Raw genomic sequence first — 17596 nt, 5'->3', positions numbered from 1 at the left:
ATTGACAGGTTTGACACGCACACAAACTCGGATTACATTGTGTCCTTTAAACAAATTTAGCTCTTAACCTTTCAGAGCCAACTGTGCACTGTAGGTCGACCAAGTATATGCAACTCAATCCCACATCTCGTGACATTTCTGCGCACGCACCCCATCATTACGCAAAAACTTACGTCAACAGTTTTAAGGTGTGACGGAGAGCTCATTTGACCAATGAAAACTCGTACTAATTAACTATTGTCCAATCATAGTGCTAGTTACAGAAGGCGCGTCCCCAAGAGAGGCTGGCAATTCTGGTGACGTAGATTTCACGCCTTCCAACTGAGTAGCAGAGAAGAGATCATCGCAGTGATTATGGCGAGAGGGAGCCGGGGACTGAGGAAAGCGGTAGAATGTATAAAACAATTGCCGGTTACAGCCAGCCGAGAAACACCTACAAGGAATGGCTTGAGGTAACTGTTGTTCAAGTTTAATGTACAATTGTAAAAAATGAACGTTTTAAGCTTGCATTAGCATAGCTACACTTAGCTAGTAGTTTTTCTCGATGCCTTCTAGCTACTATAACTTGTTTGATTATTCTTCAGATGCTTTGTCAATCCGGTCAATCTGCCGGTAAAACTTTTTTTCTGTCTAGTTAGTAAACTTTAGCAGACTGCTAACCTGTTAACTACCTAAGTTATCAGACTGTCGCTAAAAGTACATGTTTAGTTAGCTAACTTTTGGCAGCTAGGTAGGCCTGTTGGATTGCTTAACAAGCTAACGACAGCTAGCTAGGCTAGCTAACTAAAATGGTAATGACCCAAATGTCTTTTCCCCACCTGAATGTGACCGACAGGTGTTCGTTCTTGAAGGCAGTGGAGGTTTACTACAGTTTGTACAAGTTGTAATGACTGTTATGGAATGTTGGCTTTTGAAAGGGTAGTTGGCTACTGTAGTGTGTTACTACCTCAGTTGTAGCAGTCAATGGCTGTCTGGCTGAAATAGTTAACATGCCAAAGACATCTGTCAAGGCATTCATCCAGTTAGCAAACTGTTAAGTGACTGAAGTTATTAGAGGAGTCTGGACAACTTTTTCCATGTCTCCAACTACCTGTGTTACGCAATCAGTCTTTGCACATTCATCTGTGTCTTAAAAGGGCCACAGGGTTTCTTTGTTTGCTTGGCTCTCACTAGCTGACCAAACTCAGATCTATGGTGAAGGAAGTTTCTGATGAACTCCATCTACTGAGTTGAGCAGAGACCAGGCGTTGTGGAATTCAGTTCCAACTATATTGATTCGTCCAAGGTCAATACTTAAATTATTAAACTTATCTTGTACTTATGTTTGTCCTCTGTAGTTTGCAGAAATCTGTATTTAAACAAACAAAAAATAATGTCAATCAAATACAACCCCCTAAATGTTTTGGGTGTAGTTACCCTATAATTTAATTGGGCACCTAGCAAGATGCTTGTTTGGCTTGCTCTGTTTTTGTACCATGGGGCATTCTACAATGTAGGCTACATGTGATGGCAGAGTTTGTAAAACATGCCCCTGTGATTGATACAAATCATCATGATATCATTCTGCCAGGTAGGCCTACTTTGCAGTCAAGCTTTAATTGGGAAGGTTTTTTTGGAAAGCTTTTAGAAATTCATTCGATTGGCGCATGATGACCAAGGGTGAAAGTCAGTGGTGTGTTTTCATGGAAGCCAAGGAAAGCTGAGAAATTTACCAAGGAAAAAACACTATTTGGCTTGCATTGATTGGACTAAATCGTTTTTGCTATCTTTTAGTTGTCACTGTATTAGACTAAGCATACGTGATTTGATGATGTTGAAATGGTGCTGGAATAGTGGAGGCAGCTCCTGTTTTCTTTGCTACTTGTGGTAACTCTGGTTCTAAATCAATTGTTTAGTAGTCCGAAATGTCGGAAACATTACCTTCCTTGACAATGCTGTAGATCATGTGACTGTTTGTAACATCACTGGACAGATGTTGCTCTTTTTTATTGAAACAAATGTGTGGTAAAATAAATTCTGCCACTGTCTTGGCCTATAGATCTCTATCACGGTGTGTTTGGAAAGTATTCAGACCCCTTGACTTTTCCCACATTTACAGCGTTATTCTAAAATGTATTTAAAAAAAAAAAAGTTTATTCATCAATCTACACACACTACCCCATAATGACAAAACAAAAATAAGGTTTTTCAAAATTTTTGCAGTTGTATTAACTAAAATGATCACATTTACTTAAGTATTCAGAGCCTTTACTCAGTACTTTGTTGAAGCATCTTTGGCAGCGATTACAGCCTCAAATCTTCTTGGGTATGATGCTACAAACTTGGCACACCTGTATTTGGGGAGTTTCTCTCATTCGTCTCTGCAGATCCTCTCAAGCTCTCAGGTTGGATGGAGAGTGTTGCTGCACGGCTATTTTCAGGTTTCTCCAGAGATGTTGGATAGGGTTCAAGTCCGGGCTCTGGCTGGGCCACCCAAGGACATTGAGATTTGTCCCAAAGCCACTCCTGCATTGTCTTGGCTGTGTGCTTAGTGTCGTTGTCCTGTTGGAAGGTGAACCTTCGCCCCAGTCTGAGGTCCTGAGTGCTCTGGAGCAGGTTTTCATCAAGGATCTCTCTATACTTTGCTCCATTCATCTTTCCCTCGATCCTGACTAGTCTCCCGGTCCTTGCCGCTGGAAAAACATCCCCACCGCATGATGCTGCCACCACCATGCTTCACCGTAGGGATGGCGCCATGTTTCCTCCAGATGTGACGCTTGGCATTCAGGCCAAATAGTTCAATCTTGGTTTCATCAGACCAGAGAATCTTGTTTCTCATGGGTTAGAGTACTTTAGGTGCCTTTAGGGAAACTCCAAGCGGGCTGTCATGTCCTTTTTACTGAGGAGTGGCTTCCGTCTGGCCACTCTACCATAAAGGCCTGAATGGTGGAGTTCTGCAAAGATTGTTGTCCGTCTGGAAGGTTCTCCCATCTCAACAGAGGAACTCTGGAGCGCTGTCAGTGACCATCAGGTTCTTGGTCACTTCTCCGACCAAGGCCCTTCTCCCCCGATATGCTCCATTTTGTCTGGTCGGTCAGCTCTAGGAAGTGTCTTGGTGGTTCCAAACTTCTTCCATTTAAGAATGATGTAGGCCACTATGTTCTTGGGGACCTTCAATTCTGCAGACTTTTTTTGTACTCTTCCCCCAGATCTGTGCCTCGACACAATCCTGTCTTGTAGCTCTACGGACAATTCCTTCGACCTCATGGCTTGGTTTTGCTCTGACATGCACTGTCAACTGTGGGACCTTATATAGACAAGTGGGTCCCATTCCAAATCATGTCCAATCAATTGAATTTACCACAGGTAAATTATGTCCAATCAAGATGTAGAAACATGTCAAGAATGATCAATGGGAACAGGATGCACCTGAGCTCATTTTCGAGTCTCATAGCAAAGGGTCTGAATACGTATGTAAATAAGGTATTTATTAAAAAAATATATGTAATATATTTGCAAAAATTTGTAAATCTGTTTTTGCTTTGTCATGGGATATTGTGTGTAGATTGAGGAAACACTTAACTTAATCACTTAAAATAAGGCTGTAATGTAACAATTTGGAAGAAGTGAAGGGGGTCTGAATACTTTCCGAATGCGCTGTAGCTAACTATATGATGGTATTCAATCTGAGGTTTGTCAATAAATGGATATTTTAGCTAGGTAGCTAACTAGCCAACATTATGTAGGTAACGTTAGCTTGCTTGTACAAAGTCCAGCAGCTAGTCTCTGTAGCTAGTTAACACCAGTCCGCTGAAAGCCTAGCCAGCTAACAGACCAAGGTAGCTTGACCAAAAAATGGGGTTGTTTTGATTAGCGAGGTAGCTTGCTAGCTAAGAAAACGTTATACCAGTTAGATGAGAGCTAATGTTGGTTAGGCAGCAAACCAACAAGCAAGGAAAGCTAGCTAGGTATATTTTGCCAAGTAAGGTATTTCACAAGGCTGAAGTCATGTGTAAACTGCTGATCTAGATACTTGCGTGTAGTCTGAGCACAAACATGTACAAATAAACTAGCGAATGTCCTTGGCTGCTATGATAGCTAGCTAAAAGTTAATTAGCTAAGTAACCTTAGCCAACATAAGATTGTAATGTTAGCTAACGTCTATTGCCAGTTCATGCACCACAATAACTCATACTTTCTTTCCCAAAGTTTGATGGTTATTAACTTTGTAACTGCCACGCTACTCACATTGATTTGCATTGCACAGACCAAGCTACAGTAAAATGAGGTAGCCAGATTTGAGACAGGACACAACTGTCCTTAGTTACGCTACTTTTCCTCGAAGAACAACCAAAACCTCACAAACCATAGCTGAGGGAAAAAAATAGTTTTGTTAAGAAGAGTAAGCTAGTTATGAACCACACAGGAAATGGTTGAACCGCAAATGCACATGTATACAGAACCTCAGTTGTGCATGCTGGCTTGCATCAACTTACCAGACTCGACTGACAGCATTGCTGTTTCAAACGTGTAGGTGTCTTCACGGAAAATCTGAAATCGCTATGCAGAAGTAAAAAGTAGTCGAGGGTGAAACATCAATCACTGCATGCGCAACATGCTGTGTTGCAGCCTGGTCTCATAGGTCTAGTCTAACCTAGTCAATTTAAATCTGTGATGTTAAAACGTGTTTGGTATGATTACATAAGACCGAAGGTTACTTAAGGCAAAAAAGAGGGTGGTTGGTTGGGGTGGAAGGATGGGTGTATAACACAAATGTCTAGTAATCTGAAGGTTGAGTGTTCTAATCTCATCATGGACTACTTTCACATGTTTAGCTAATTACCAACTTTGCAACTACGTGCTACTTTGCAACACTTAGCATGTTAGCTAACCCGAACCCTAACTAGAGGTCGACCGATTAATCGGAATGGCCGATTTAATTAGGGCCGATTTTCAAGTTTTCATAACAATAGGAAATCGGTATTTTTGGACGCCGAATTTTGTTTCAAATTTATTTCATTTTGAAAGTAATTTTTTAAAACTTTTTTATTTTTTTTTATTTTTTTGGGGCCTTTATTTAACTAGGCAAGTCGGTTAAGAACACATTCTTATTTTCAATGACGGCCTAGGAACGGTGGGTTAACTGCCTTGTTCAGGGGCAGAACGACACACTTGTCAGCTTGGGGATTCAATCTTGCAACCTTACGGTTAACTAGTCCAACGCTCTAACCACCTGCTTTACATTGCACTCCACGAGGAGCCTGCCTGTTACGTGAATGCAGTAAGAAGCCAAGGTAAGTTGCTAGCTAGCATTAAACTTATCTTATAAAAAACAATCAATCAATCATAATCACTAGTTAACTACACATGGTTGATGATATTACTAGTTTATCTAGCCTGTCCTGCGTTGCATATAATCGCTTAGGTACACGTTGCTCCAACCATAAACATCAATGCCTTTCTTAAAATCAATACACAAGTATATATTTTTAAACCTGCATATTTAGTTAATAATGCCTGCTAACATGAATTTCTTTTAACTAGGGAAAATGTGTCACTTCTCTTGCAAACAGAGTCAGGGTATATGCAGCAGTTTGGGCCGCCTGGCTCGTTGTGAACTGTGAAGACTATTTCTTCCTAACAAAGACAGCCGACTTCGCCAAACGGGGGATGATTTAACAAAAGCGCATTTGCGAAAAAAGCACAATCGTTGCACGACTGTACCTAACCATAAACATCAATGCCTTTCTTAAAATCAATACACAGAAGTTTGAATTTTATAAAGCAAAGAAGTTAAAATGTTTACCTGCGACTGTTTCTTGAGCAACAGAGAACACTATTTAGATATTGCCGTCTATTCATTTTTCAAATGAATAGCTAAATGAAATCCAGGTTAGCAGGCAATATTAACCAGGTGAAATTGTGTCATTTTGCATTCATTGCACGCAGAGTCAGGGTACATGCAACAGTTTGGGCCGCCTGGCTCGTTGCGAACTAATTTGCCAGAATTCTACGTAATTATGACATAACATTGAAGGTTGTGCAATGTAACAGGAATATTTAGACTTAGGGATGCCACCCGTTAGATAAAATACGGAACGGTTCCGTATTTCACTGAAAGGAAAAACGTTTTGTTTTCGAGATGATAGTTTCCCGGATTCAACCATATTAATGACCTAAGGCTCGTATTTCTGTGTGTTATTCTTATAATTAAGTTTATGATTTCATATAGCAATCTGACTGAGCGGTGGTAGGCAGCAGCAGGCTTGTAAGCAGTCATTCAAACAGCACTTTCGTGCGTTTTGCCAGCAGTTCTTCGCTGTGCTTCAAGCATTGCGCTGTTTGACTTCAAGCCTATCAACTCCCAAGATTAGGCTGGTGCAACCGATGTGAAATGGCATGCTTAGTGGGTGCGCGCTAATAGCGTTTCAAACTACACTCGCTCTGAGACTTGGAGTAGCTGTTCCCCTTGCTCTGTATGGGTAACGCTGCTTTGAGGGTGGCAGTTGTTGATGTGTTCCTGGTTCAAGCCCAGGTAGGAGCGAGGAGAGGGACGGAAGCTATACTGTTACACTGGCAATACTAAAGTGCCTATAAGAACATCCAATAGTCAAAGGTATATGAAATGCAAATCGTACAGAGAGAAATAGTCCTATAATAACTACAACCTAAAACTTCTTACCTGGGAATATTGAAGACTCATGTTAAAAGGATCCACCAGCTTTCATATGTTCTCATGTTCTGAGCAAGGAACTTAAACGTTAGCTTTTTTACATGGCCCATATTGCACTTTTACTTTCTTCTCCAACACTTTGTTTTTGCATGATTTAAACCGAATTGAGCATGTTTATTTATTTGAGGCTAAATTGATTTTATTGATGTATTAAGTTAAAATAAGTGCTCATTCAGTATTGTTGTAATTGTCATTATTACAAATAAATAATAAAAAATCGTCCGATTTAATCGGTATTGGCTTTTTTTGGTCCTCCAATAATCGGTATCGCCGTTTAAAAATCATAATCGGTCGACCTCTAACCCTAACCTCTACCCTTTTGCATAACTCTTAACACTAACCTTAACTGTAACCCCTAGCCTAGTTAACTTTAGCAACAACAAAAAAATAGAATTCCTAACATATCATACATATTGGAAATGTGTAACTTATTGCTATGAATTGCAACATATCTTGCGAATTGCAAAATGGATTATGGACATCCACACATCCACAAATGTAATACATACCATACTAAATGGTTGTAATGGATTTACGTACAGAATAATACGAAATGCAATGATCAGGTTGCAGGCCCTGAGCAAGCAGCGTGCAGTGAAAAAAGGAAATGCTTGTTAACTACTTGATTTAAATGGGTCTGTTTTCAGCTGTTTTAGACTTATATTTTCAGTACGCGAGACATTTTAAATAGTCAATCTTTTTAAGAATAGGCTTCGTAGTGTAATGGTTAGAGTTCCCCGCCTGTGGATCAGAATATTGCTGGTTCTCCTCTTCGATGTAAAGTCCCCTGTTTAGTGGACTTGCGTGGTTCTGGTACCAGTTCCGACCAACATTTTCACTTAAATCAATCTGTGGATACCGTTCTCCTTTCTTCTTGGCTTTTTGTGCTGACCAATAGTGCCAACTAACAACTTTGCCATGTGTTGGATATTTTCCTACTCTGTCATGCACACCAGCTAGCCACAATAGTGGAATTTGGAAGCACCTCTAAGTATATGAGTTAGGTTGTTTTGTTAAGGTTTGAATCCTAAGCATCCTGCCTACACATAGTTTGAAGTACAATACCAACGTAGCTACTGTAGTAGGTAGAGGTCGACCGATTATGATTTTTCAACGCCGGTACCGATTATTGGAGGACCAAAAAAGCCGATACCGATTTAATCGGACGATTTAATAAAAAATAAATAAATAGTATTTTTTAAATATTTTTTTTATTTGTTATAATGACAATTACAACAATACTGAATGAACACTTATTTTAGCTTTAATATAATACATCAATAAAATCAATTTAGCCTCAAGTAAATAATGAAACATGTTCAATTTGGTTTAAATAATGCAAAAACAAAGTGTTGGAGAAGAAAGTAAAAGTGGAATATGTGCCATGTAAAAAAAGCTAACATTTAAGTTCCTTGCTCAGAACATGAGAACATGCTGGTGGTTCCTTTTAACACGAGTCTTCAATATTCCCAGGTAAGAAGTATTAGGTTGTAGTTACTATAGGAATATTTATCTCTATACGATTTGTATTTCATATACCTTTGACTATTGGATGTTCCCCTTGCAGAGTTGTTCCCCTCTGCAAGGGGAACAACTACTTCAAGGTTTCAGAGCGAGTGACGTCACTGACACTCTATTAGCGAGCACCCTGCTAACTAGCTAGCCATTTCACATCGGTTACACCAGCCTAATCTCGAGAGTTGATAGGCTTGGAAGTCATAAACAGCTCAATGCTTGAAGCACAGGGAAGAGCTGCTGGCAAACGCACGAAAGTGCTGTTTGAATGAACGCTTACCAGCCTGCTGCTGCCTACCACCACTCGGTAAGACTGCTCTATCAAATCATAGGCTTAATTATAACATAACACACAGAAATACGAGCCTTTGGTCATTAATATGGTCAAATCTGGAAACTATAATTTTGAAAACAAAACGTTTATTCATTCAGTGAAATACGGAACCGTTCCGTATTTTATTTAACGGGTGGCATCATAAGCCTAAATATTCCTGTTACATTGCACAACATTCAATGTTATGTCATAATTATGTAAAATTCTGGCAAATTAGTTCGCAACGAGCCAGGCGGCCCAAACTGTTGCATATACCCTGACTCTGGGTGCAATGAACGCAAGAGAAGTGACACAATTTCCCTAGTTTAATATTGCCTGCTAACCTGGATTTCTTAATTAAATATGCAGGTTTAAAAAAGTATACCTCTATGTATTGATTTTAATAAAGGCATTGATGTTTATGGTTAGGTACAGCCGTACAACGATTGTGCTTTTTTCGCAAATGCACTTTTGTTAAATCATCCCCCGTTTGGCGAAGTTGGTCTTCACACAGTTTGCAACGAGCCAGGCGGCCCAAACTGCTGCATATACCCTGACTCTGTTGCACAGAACGCAAGAGAAGTGACACGATTACCCTAGTTAAAAGAAATTCATGTTAGCAGGCAATATTAACTAAATATGCAGGTTTAAAAATATATACTTGTGTATTGATTTTAAGAAAGGCATTGATGTTTATGGTAAGGTACACATTGGTGCAACGACAGTGCTTTTTTTTCTCACGAATGCGCTTGTTAAACAACCGTTTGGCGACGTAGGCTATGATTCAATGATAATCGATGCGGTGCCTGTTAATTTATATGCAACGCAGGACAAGCTAGATAACTACACCTGGTTGATATTACTAGTTTAACTAGTGATTATGTTAAGATTTTTTTTTTTTTTTTTTTTTTTTATAAGATAAGTGTAATACTAGCTAGCACCTTACCTTGGCTCCTTGCTGCACTCGCATGACAGGTAGTCAGCCTGCCATGCAGTCTCTTCGTGGAGTGCAATGTAATTGGCCATGATCGGTGTCCAAAAATGCCGATTACCGATTTATGAAAATTAGGGCCGATTTCAAGTTAATCGGCCATTCCGATTAATCGGTCGACCTCTAGTAGTAGGTCAAAGCTGTGTGTTGGAAAACCTTGGTAGAGCATGGGTGGAATAGGCATTGTGGTGCTCATGAATTTCCTTTATTTTTTGGCTTCAGACAAATGCCTATTCTCATTTAACAGTTTTTTGTTTTTAATAGGTTCATAGAATTGAGTTAGGGTGAACTCCTACTTGGCTATGCACTTAACCTATGATGGGAATTCTACATTTTAATCCCACCCACATGGGAAAATGTATATCCAAAAATGATAAACCATGTTCTTTTTTAAAAACACAAATCAATTCACAAATGAATAAACAAGCCGTTTTCATGTTTCCGATAGCTCCATTTTAACTCAGAACACAAACGATCAAAACGTACACAGACTGAAATCTTACCACAAATCTTGACATTATGTTGTCTGTGACTGGCTAATTATCTTGACTGCTGTGACGTGAACACAAATGTTCTGTCAATTCTCCAGATCAACATTAATTCCTGGTGTGCAGTATCACACCAGCTCTTTATCACTTGACTGTCATTCAGAAAATCCTTTCCTGAATTGGCTGTTGTGTGATCATTTTCAAACATAACCAATCAGCTAAACAACAAATGCGCATCAATTATTATGCATAATTATTGAAGAACCCTGGTAATGACAGTATCAATAATTTTTTTTTGTGGGGGCGGGGGGTTGATTCCTCTTGATAAGGTTACTGTTAGAAGCATTCGAATGAGCAATCCATGCATTACTTTGGATGCATGTACCCATAAATTATTTTCACACCGTAAAATAGAGAGATACGAAATATTACAGTGCACTCCGAGCTCTCCATACAAAGTGTCCAATATCCAGGCATTTTACAGGATCAAGTTCAATATGTAATACATTTTTTTAGTATGTGATAATGCCAAACAGCAGTGTCAGAAATGTAGTTTTGTCACGATTACATTTTTTGTACTTTAATACCCCTTTTTCTCCCCAATTTCGTGATATCCAATTGGTAGTTAGTCTTGTCCCATTGCTGTAACTCCCGTATGGGCTCGGGTGAGGCGAAGGTCGAGAGCCGTGCGTCCTCCGAAACAACCCCGCCAAGCTGCACTGCTTCTTGACACACTGCTCGCTTAACCCGGAAGCCAGCCGCACCAATGTGTCGGAGGAAACACTGTACAACTGGCAACCAAAGTCAGCGTGCATGCGCCCGGACCGCCACAAGGAGTCGCTAGAGCGCGATGGGAGAAGGACGTCCCGGATGACGCTGGGCCAATTGTGCACTGCCTCATGGGTCTCCCAGCTGCGACACAGCCTGGGATCAAACACGGGTCTGTAGTGACATCTCTAGCAGTGCCTTAGACCACTGTGCCACTCTGGAGGCCTGTCACACGATTTTTGCCAAATCTATAAAGACTTCAAGCATGAGAGGGTTTAAACAACATTAGGTTTTGATTCAACTCGTGAATTCTATTGAATGTATCAACGTTCCCCAGTTAAGGTATAATGTATTCATGTGGAAAAAAAGGGAAATTATGAATGACTTTGTAACTGCTCCAAACAGAAAATGCTCACTGGTACCCTAGTTTATAGAAAGATCCATGTGTATTGGTGTCTCTGCATATTGCCTTTTTTGTTGGAATTAAACCACTTTGAATAGTCCTAATTGTGCGTTGATAGGTTCCCTGTTGCACACCAGCTCTGACAGAGATTCCCTCGGGCAAAGATGTTTCAACCACATTAGTATGGAGTGAGCAAGCAGGCTATGTGTCATTGGGGCAGTTGCAGGTGTGCTCACTGAGAATGTGACAGACCTGGAGGACCCGGTCTGTCTTTATGTTTCAAGCCTCTGTAGCCTTTCATTAGGCTAGTCACATGGCATGCTTTCTAATGTCAGCAATGTTGTATTGGAAAAGTCCAAGGGCAAAGGATAGGTACTTCATGTTGTAATGAACAGAGTTTTCTAATTAAACAATGTGATGAAGCGCAAGACATGCTGCCAATTTCACTTGTCATAGCTACCCCATTGGAATGGCATGTGTAGGCTGCAGCTTCCCAGGACAGAAGATTGTGTTCTAGTTTAACAGTGCCAAATTCCTCATGTATTGCCACGCAATGTATTGGTTGACTTTGCATTAGTGTGTGTGTGTGTGTGTGTGTGTGTGTGTGTGTGTGTATGTATATATATGTGTGTATATATATATATATATATATATCTGAAACACTGGAAGGTAGTTTGTTTTTGGAGAAGCATTAATTTACTCTGGTATTTATGGTTTGGTGTATACGTCAGCAGTGTCAACATGAGCTCATAGACCTTATGAGGTTCTGATGAACCATTGGCCACTTACATTATTGACCACTTGCGTCGTACATTGATTCAGCTTTGATCTAACTTTTGAAAGAGCACCCTGCAGGCTCCGACACCCGGCATCAGTAAAGGGAGCAGCGTAAAGTAGGGAATCCCATACATGCGCAGAAGGTCCGGTCGTTCAGCTATCGGGAAGGGCGTCCAGAGAATTTGGCCACTCTGTAACTGGCAAATTTCAATGTACAAATGAATGTGACACAGATGTGACGATTTGTGTGTGTGGCAAATAATAGGCCCTTGTGTTTTGCTTTGACTCACACACTTCTCGCTCCTTGTTTTGGAACAGATATCTCTCCTCATGCGGGATCCTCATGACGAGGATGCCGCCCCTTCTGGGGACCATGCCCAGGCCCAGAGTCATCGTGGCCCCCACCCGCTCCTTCTTCAACCTGGCTGACACCTTCAACAAGAGGAAGGAGTACTCTGAGAGACGCATCATGGGGTCAGTCACCATGCCTCATTTGAAATCCGACCGGCCTGGGTTCAAATAGTATTTTGAAGTCTTTCAAATAATTTGAGCATCAGCTCTAGCCTGACTGGAGTGCCAGGTGGTCATGGTTTGCACTTTTCTATTTGTTCCATTGCAACAGGCAAGTTTAATGAAGCACAAAGTATTTCAACTAGTATTTGAATCCTCCTAGAAATGTATAGATACTCTGGTTTCTCTATGTACGTCTGACCTGCTCCTGCCAATGACGCTGTTGTGTATCCAGTGAAGGTCATAATCACTAGGAAATTGTAACTTATTAATAGTGACACTGTGTGCCGGACTTGTTGCCAGGCTGTTATGTAATGCAGGGACAGCAGTGGTTGCTATGGTCTGACTCGCTGAGTTAGTCACCAGGCCAGTTAAGAAATGGGGACAGAGACTGTTGGGTTATATGGGACTCTTTCACCCTCGTCAACCTCGCCTTCTCCTTGACAATATGTCTGTTGACTGGTCACAGCTTGAGGAATAATCAGCAGGTGACTTGTGTGTTAAGTATTTCCAGTCACTTACTGAGACGCGTATTCAAATTCCAGTTTTAATCAGAGCTGAATCTCAAACGTCCTTGAGGAGGAACCTCCGCTCTTCTCCTCTGTGCCTCGAGAAGGAGATACAGAGGAAGTACTTATGAGATGTTGACCCGGGCCTCCTCTCTCAGGTACTCTATGTTGGAGATGTATGAAGTGGTAGCTGGGGTGGAGAACTACCTTCACTTCGTTCCCTGGTGTAAGAAGTCTGACGTGGTGTTCCGGCGCTCTGGGTTCTGCAAGGCCAAGCTGACCGTTGGCTTCCCCCCCGTAGTGGAGAACTACACCTCGCTGGTCACCACAGTGCGCCCCCACTTGGTCAAGGTAAGGCATTGTAGTAGCCACTGCTATCTCCCACCACTACTGTATCTGCAGTGAAGGTACCTGGCTAATACAAGATGAGCAGCTGTGATATAGATGGATACTGGGTGTGTTCCAGCTTGTTATTTATGTCATAACGTCTGGAGAAGTGTTTCAACATCTCCGGAATCACATAAATATTATATAGCAGTCTTATGAGATTCTTGGTACGCTTGTAATAAAGACGACCTGGAACGCAGCCACTGTGGTTATATCATCAGCATCACAGTCTGACTGGCTGTTTTGACCCCCAGGCTGCCTGTTCAGACGGTAAGCTCTTCAACCACCTAGAGACTGTGTGGCGCTTCAGCCCTGGCCTCCCTGGCTACCCTCGCACCTGCACCGTCGACTTCTCTGTAAGTACCGCAACACACTGTCAGTGTGTCCGTGGATGCGTCTGTCTGCGAATGAGGTAGCTAGCTTGCCATGTATCTCTCTAAGACAGAAAATCTTCTAGTTTGTCTGTGTGATGAGCTACCTATGCAAGAAAGGCATTTCACTGTACTTGTGCAATTGACATGAATAACTTTAAACTATATCTCTGTCACATTTTCAGTATTATCTCATTACTTTTTCACCTGAATTCTCTCTCTCCTCTCTCCAGATCTCCTTTGAGTTCCGCTCTCTTCTGCACTCCCAGCTGGCCACGGTGTTCTTTGACGAGGTGGTGAAGCAGAACGTGTCTGCGTTTGAGAGGCGGGCCGGGAAACTGTACGGAGCGCAGACCATGATCCCCCAAGAGCTCATGTTTCACGAGGTCCACCACACGTAGCGCGCCCCAATGGGGCTTCTCTTTACACACATGCGCACAGCCATGGCTTGAAGAGAGGGAGGGGGATGAGAGAAGAAGTTATGTGCCTGAACACTGCAGTGCCTTATCATAACACAACCAATTATTTTATTCCCAACAGCCTGCAGCTGGATTTTGTCATGGACATTATCCCCTCCCTACCCCAAATAATTCCCCCCTCTCAAACATACATCACTCCTCCTCCCCCTATGCCACCATTGTCCCCTCCTGGCGCCCCTTCTCCCCAAAGAAACCATCAGCACCTATGGCCAGGAGTAGGCACACCCCAGAGCTTTGTGCTGTCCCCATGGGGTGGGCCTAGGTCAGGACAGGGCTCATAATGCCCCTCTTTTGATAACACTTCTGCTGAGGCTCAAATAAAAATGGGTTGATAGTACCTTACACACAGCCTTTTACTATGGTAGGGAGATCATGGGAAAGGGTGTGGGGTTCTCATGTCCTGATCAGTCCAAGAGGTTGTGAAGGCCCATCCAAGCGATCTGGTTTGGTTTGTTACAATAACATATCACACAACATGCAGTAACCTAATGCTAGGTTGTCATGTGGATAAGATGGTGTATCAAACGATCAGGGTGTACGTTTTAGATTTTTTTTTAAATGGAAAAAGCTTGTTTGTCACTGTCCTTGTGAATGAAGTGTGGGGACAGTGAGCACTTAAAGATGTTTCCAAAAAGAATGTACCACTGCAGAGCAGGGGTGTATTCATTATGCTGATTCTGTTGCAAAATGTTTTGTGAACTGAACAAAACTGGGAGGGACCAACCTGAATTTGTTCAACCGCTTCAAAACCGTTCTGTTTTGCAACTGTTTGGGCTAATGATTATGCCCCAGATGTATACACACTGCCATGCCTACCTACATACATACATACATACATACATACATACACCTGTTCCAAGAGGTGCTGTGTTACAACAATATCGCTGGGGGCATTTCTGCGCCCCCCCCCCCCCATATTGCACCTTGCTCTCTAACCCCCATGGGAGCAATGTTTTATAGCTAGTTTATAGCTAGTTTTTAAAGTCTGCAATATCGTAATGCATTTGATTTTAAATGCAGCAAATTTTTCGCCAGCAATATTTAAAAATGGGACCAGATGGGTTAGGCTGGGGACAGGGTCATCCCCTGTGCCCTAGTTGGCACCCTATTCCCTACGTTGTGCACTACTTTTGAACAGAACCCTGTGGGTCCTGGTCAAAAATAGTGCACTATAAAATATAATGGGGAATAGGGTGCAGTTTTGGATGCTTGCTATCACAGTGAGGCATCTTAACACCCTAGAATTTCTTTACCCAGTGTCCTTTTGACCTGGTCCTATTGGCATCTTTATTGTATATCATTATGCATTGTACTCGTATAAAGATATTTATTAAGATTAATGTGAGAACACATGTACATATTGTTTTAAGACCACAGATGAAAAGAGTGCACCTTGAACTTGCTGGCATAACAGAACTGATTTGTTTTGGGGATTGGAATTTATAGTGCAAATGGAGGTGTTTCAATGTGTCAAATGGGTGAAGATGTAGCGACTGCATGGTTTAACTATTTTTATATTAAAAAATGTACTCTAGCCAAGTCTGTTTTTTTTTGGGGGGGTTGTGTGTGTGTGTTTGAGTTATTAATGGTCTCGCTCCACAGTATTTAATCGGATGCATTGTGGGTCAATTGTGATTGACAAATACTGTGAAGTTATTAATTATGTAGGGTGATTTGTAGTTCAGTCAGTCTTGATTCACCTGCAATGTCAAACAAGCCCAATGTTAGTCAACATCTTGTTGGTTTTGTGAGGTAACAATAGAATTTACATTTTTATTGGAGTTATGACTCATGCTGGACAAATACACAATATGAACCAATTGTCCTAAGCCAAGGGCAGAAATCCTATAACAAAATACCATAGACAGGTGTATTTTGAGTTACTGGACTAACGCCAAATGGCCCTTGCCTTGAGCTAAGATACTATTACAGTCCTAGTACAGGTGTCAATTAGCCTTGCGGTTACAGCGTTAGGCCAATGAACGAAAGGTTGCCGGTTCTAGCTGACTAAATAAGGTGACTAAATCGGTCTGCCCTAGAGGGGGCCAGAGGGCTGACCCTCTACAATGCTCTATCTGGTGTGACTTTTAAAAAAAAATGATAGAACATTAATTATACCAAATAATTATACCAACAAGGAGACAGATATTTAAACAGATGTATAAATGCGAATCATCCGGTTGGCGTTTCCACTCACTACTAAATATGGTGGCCGGCAGTGGGAGAAGAATAGCGCGAGATGGATTTTGGATGACGTTCTAATTTTCTCATGGATGAAACATTTGATCTCGGTACAGTTTTCTTTTTCCAAAACTACAATCTGTTACGAGCAGGGTGGACTATGTTTTGTAGACATTACCCTTTATCAAAGTTATTTAAAAAAAAAATGCGTTTAGGATTGCAAGGGCGAATGGAGTTAATGCACACGTGCACTTCAGAGTAGGCGTTCCCTAACGGAAATATGCAAATACATGCTTGAACGCACCAATATGCTGTCACTAGCTCATGCTTAGCTCTGCCCACCTTGCTTGTCCTGCCCACTAGGATTCGTTTGCTCCCATTGGAAACAATAGACTGGTATACCTTGGGTTAGTTCTAAAAATCTTTGCAACATACACTACATGGAGTTGGTCCCCCCTTTGCCGATAACAGCCTCCACTCTTCTGGGAAGGCTTTCCACTAGATGTTAAAAAATTGCTGTGTGGGCTTCCATTCAGCCATGAGCATTAGTGAGGTTGGGCGATTAGGACTGGCTTGCATTCCAATTCATCCCAAAAGTGTTAGATAAGGTTGAGGTCAGGGCTCTGTGCAAGCCAGTCAAGTTCTTCCACACCGATCTCAACAAACCATTTCTGTACGGGGGATTGTCATGCTGAAACAGGAAAGGGCCTTGCCCAAACTGTTTCCACAAAGTTGGAAGCACAGAATCATCTAGAATGTCATTATATGCTGTGGTGTTAAGATTTCCCTTCACTGGAATGAAGGGGCCTAGCCCGAACCATGACAATTATTCCTCCACCAAACTTTAGTTGGCACTATGCATTCGGGCAGGTAGCGTTCTGCCATGGAAACACATTAAGAAGCTCCAGCCGAACAGTTATTGTGCTGGTGTTGCTTCCAGAGGCAGTTTGGACCTGAGTGATTGTTGCAACAGAGGATAGACTATTTTTACTTGCTACGTGCTGCAGCACTCAGTGGTCCCGTTCTGTGAGCTTGTGTGGAATACCACTTTGTGGCTCAGCCATTGTTGCTCCTAGACATTTCCACTTTACAATATCACTTGCAGTTGACCAGGGCACGCTAGCAGGGCTTTGACAAACTGGGTGGCATCCTATGATGGTGCCATGTCACTGAGCTCTTCAGTATGGCTCCC

General features: G+C 41.7%; 1 protein-coding gene across 1 annotated transcript; it reads left to right on the top strand.

Moving 5' to 3' along the window:
- Window positions 1–296: 296 nt before the first annotated feature.
- On the top strand, window positions 297–15757 carry LOC106586371 (coenzyme Q-binding protein COQ10 homolog B, mitochondrial). Its single transcript, XM_014173570.2, has 5 exons — window positions 297–452; window positions 12286–12441; window positions 13145–13337; window positions 13628–13729; window positions 13978–15757. The coding sequence occupies exons 1-5, from the start codon at window positions 355–357 to the stop codon at window positions 14143–14145; spliced, it is 717 nt and encodes a 238-aa protein (XP_014029045.1). The 5' UTR covers window positions 297–354; the 3' UTR covers window positions 14146–15757.
- The last annotated feature ends 1839 nt before the right edge of the window (window positions 15758–17596 follow it).

This window comes from Salmo salar, chromosome ssa25 (genome assembly GCF_905237065.1).
Source record: "Salmo salar chromosome ssa25, Ssal_v3.1, whole genome shotgun sequence".
In the NCBI taxonomy this organism is placed as follows: Eukaryota; Metazoa; Chordata; class Actinopteri; order Salmoniformes; family Salmonidae; genus Salmo; species Salmo salar.
Note: the sequence above shows the minus strand (reverse complement) of the source record. Positions and strands in the feature narration are given on the sequence as shown.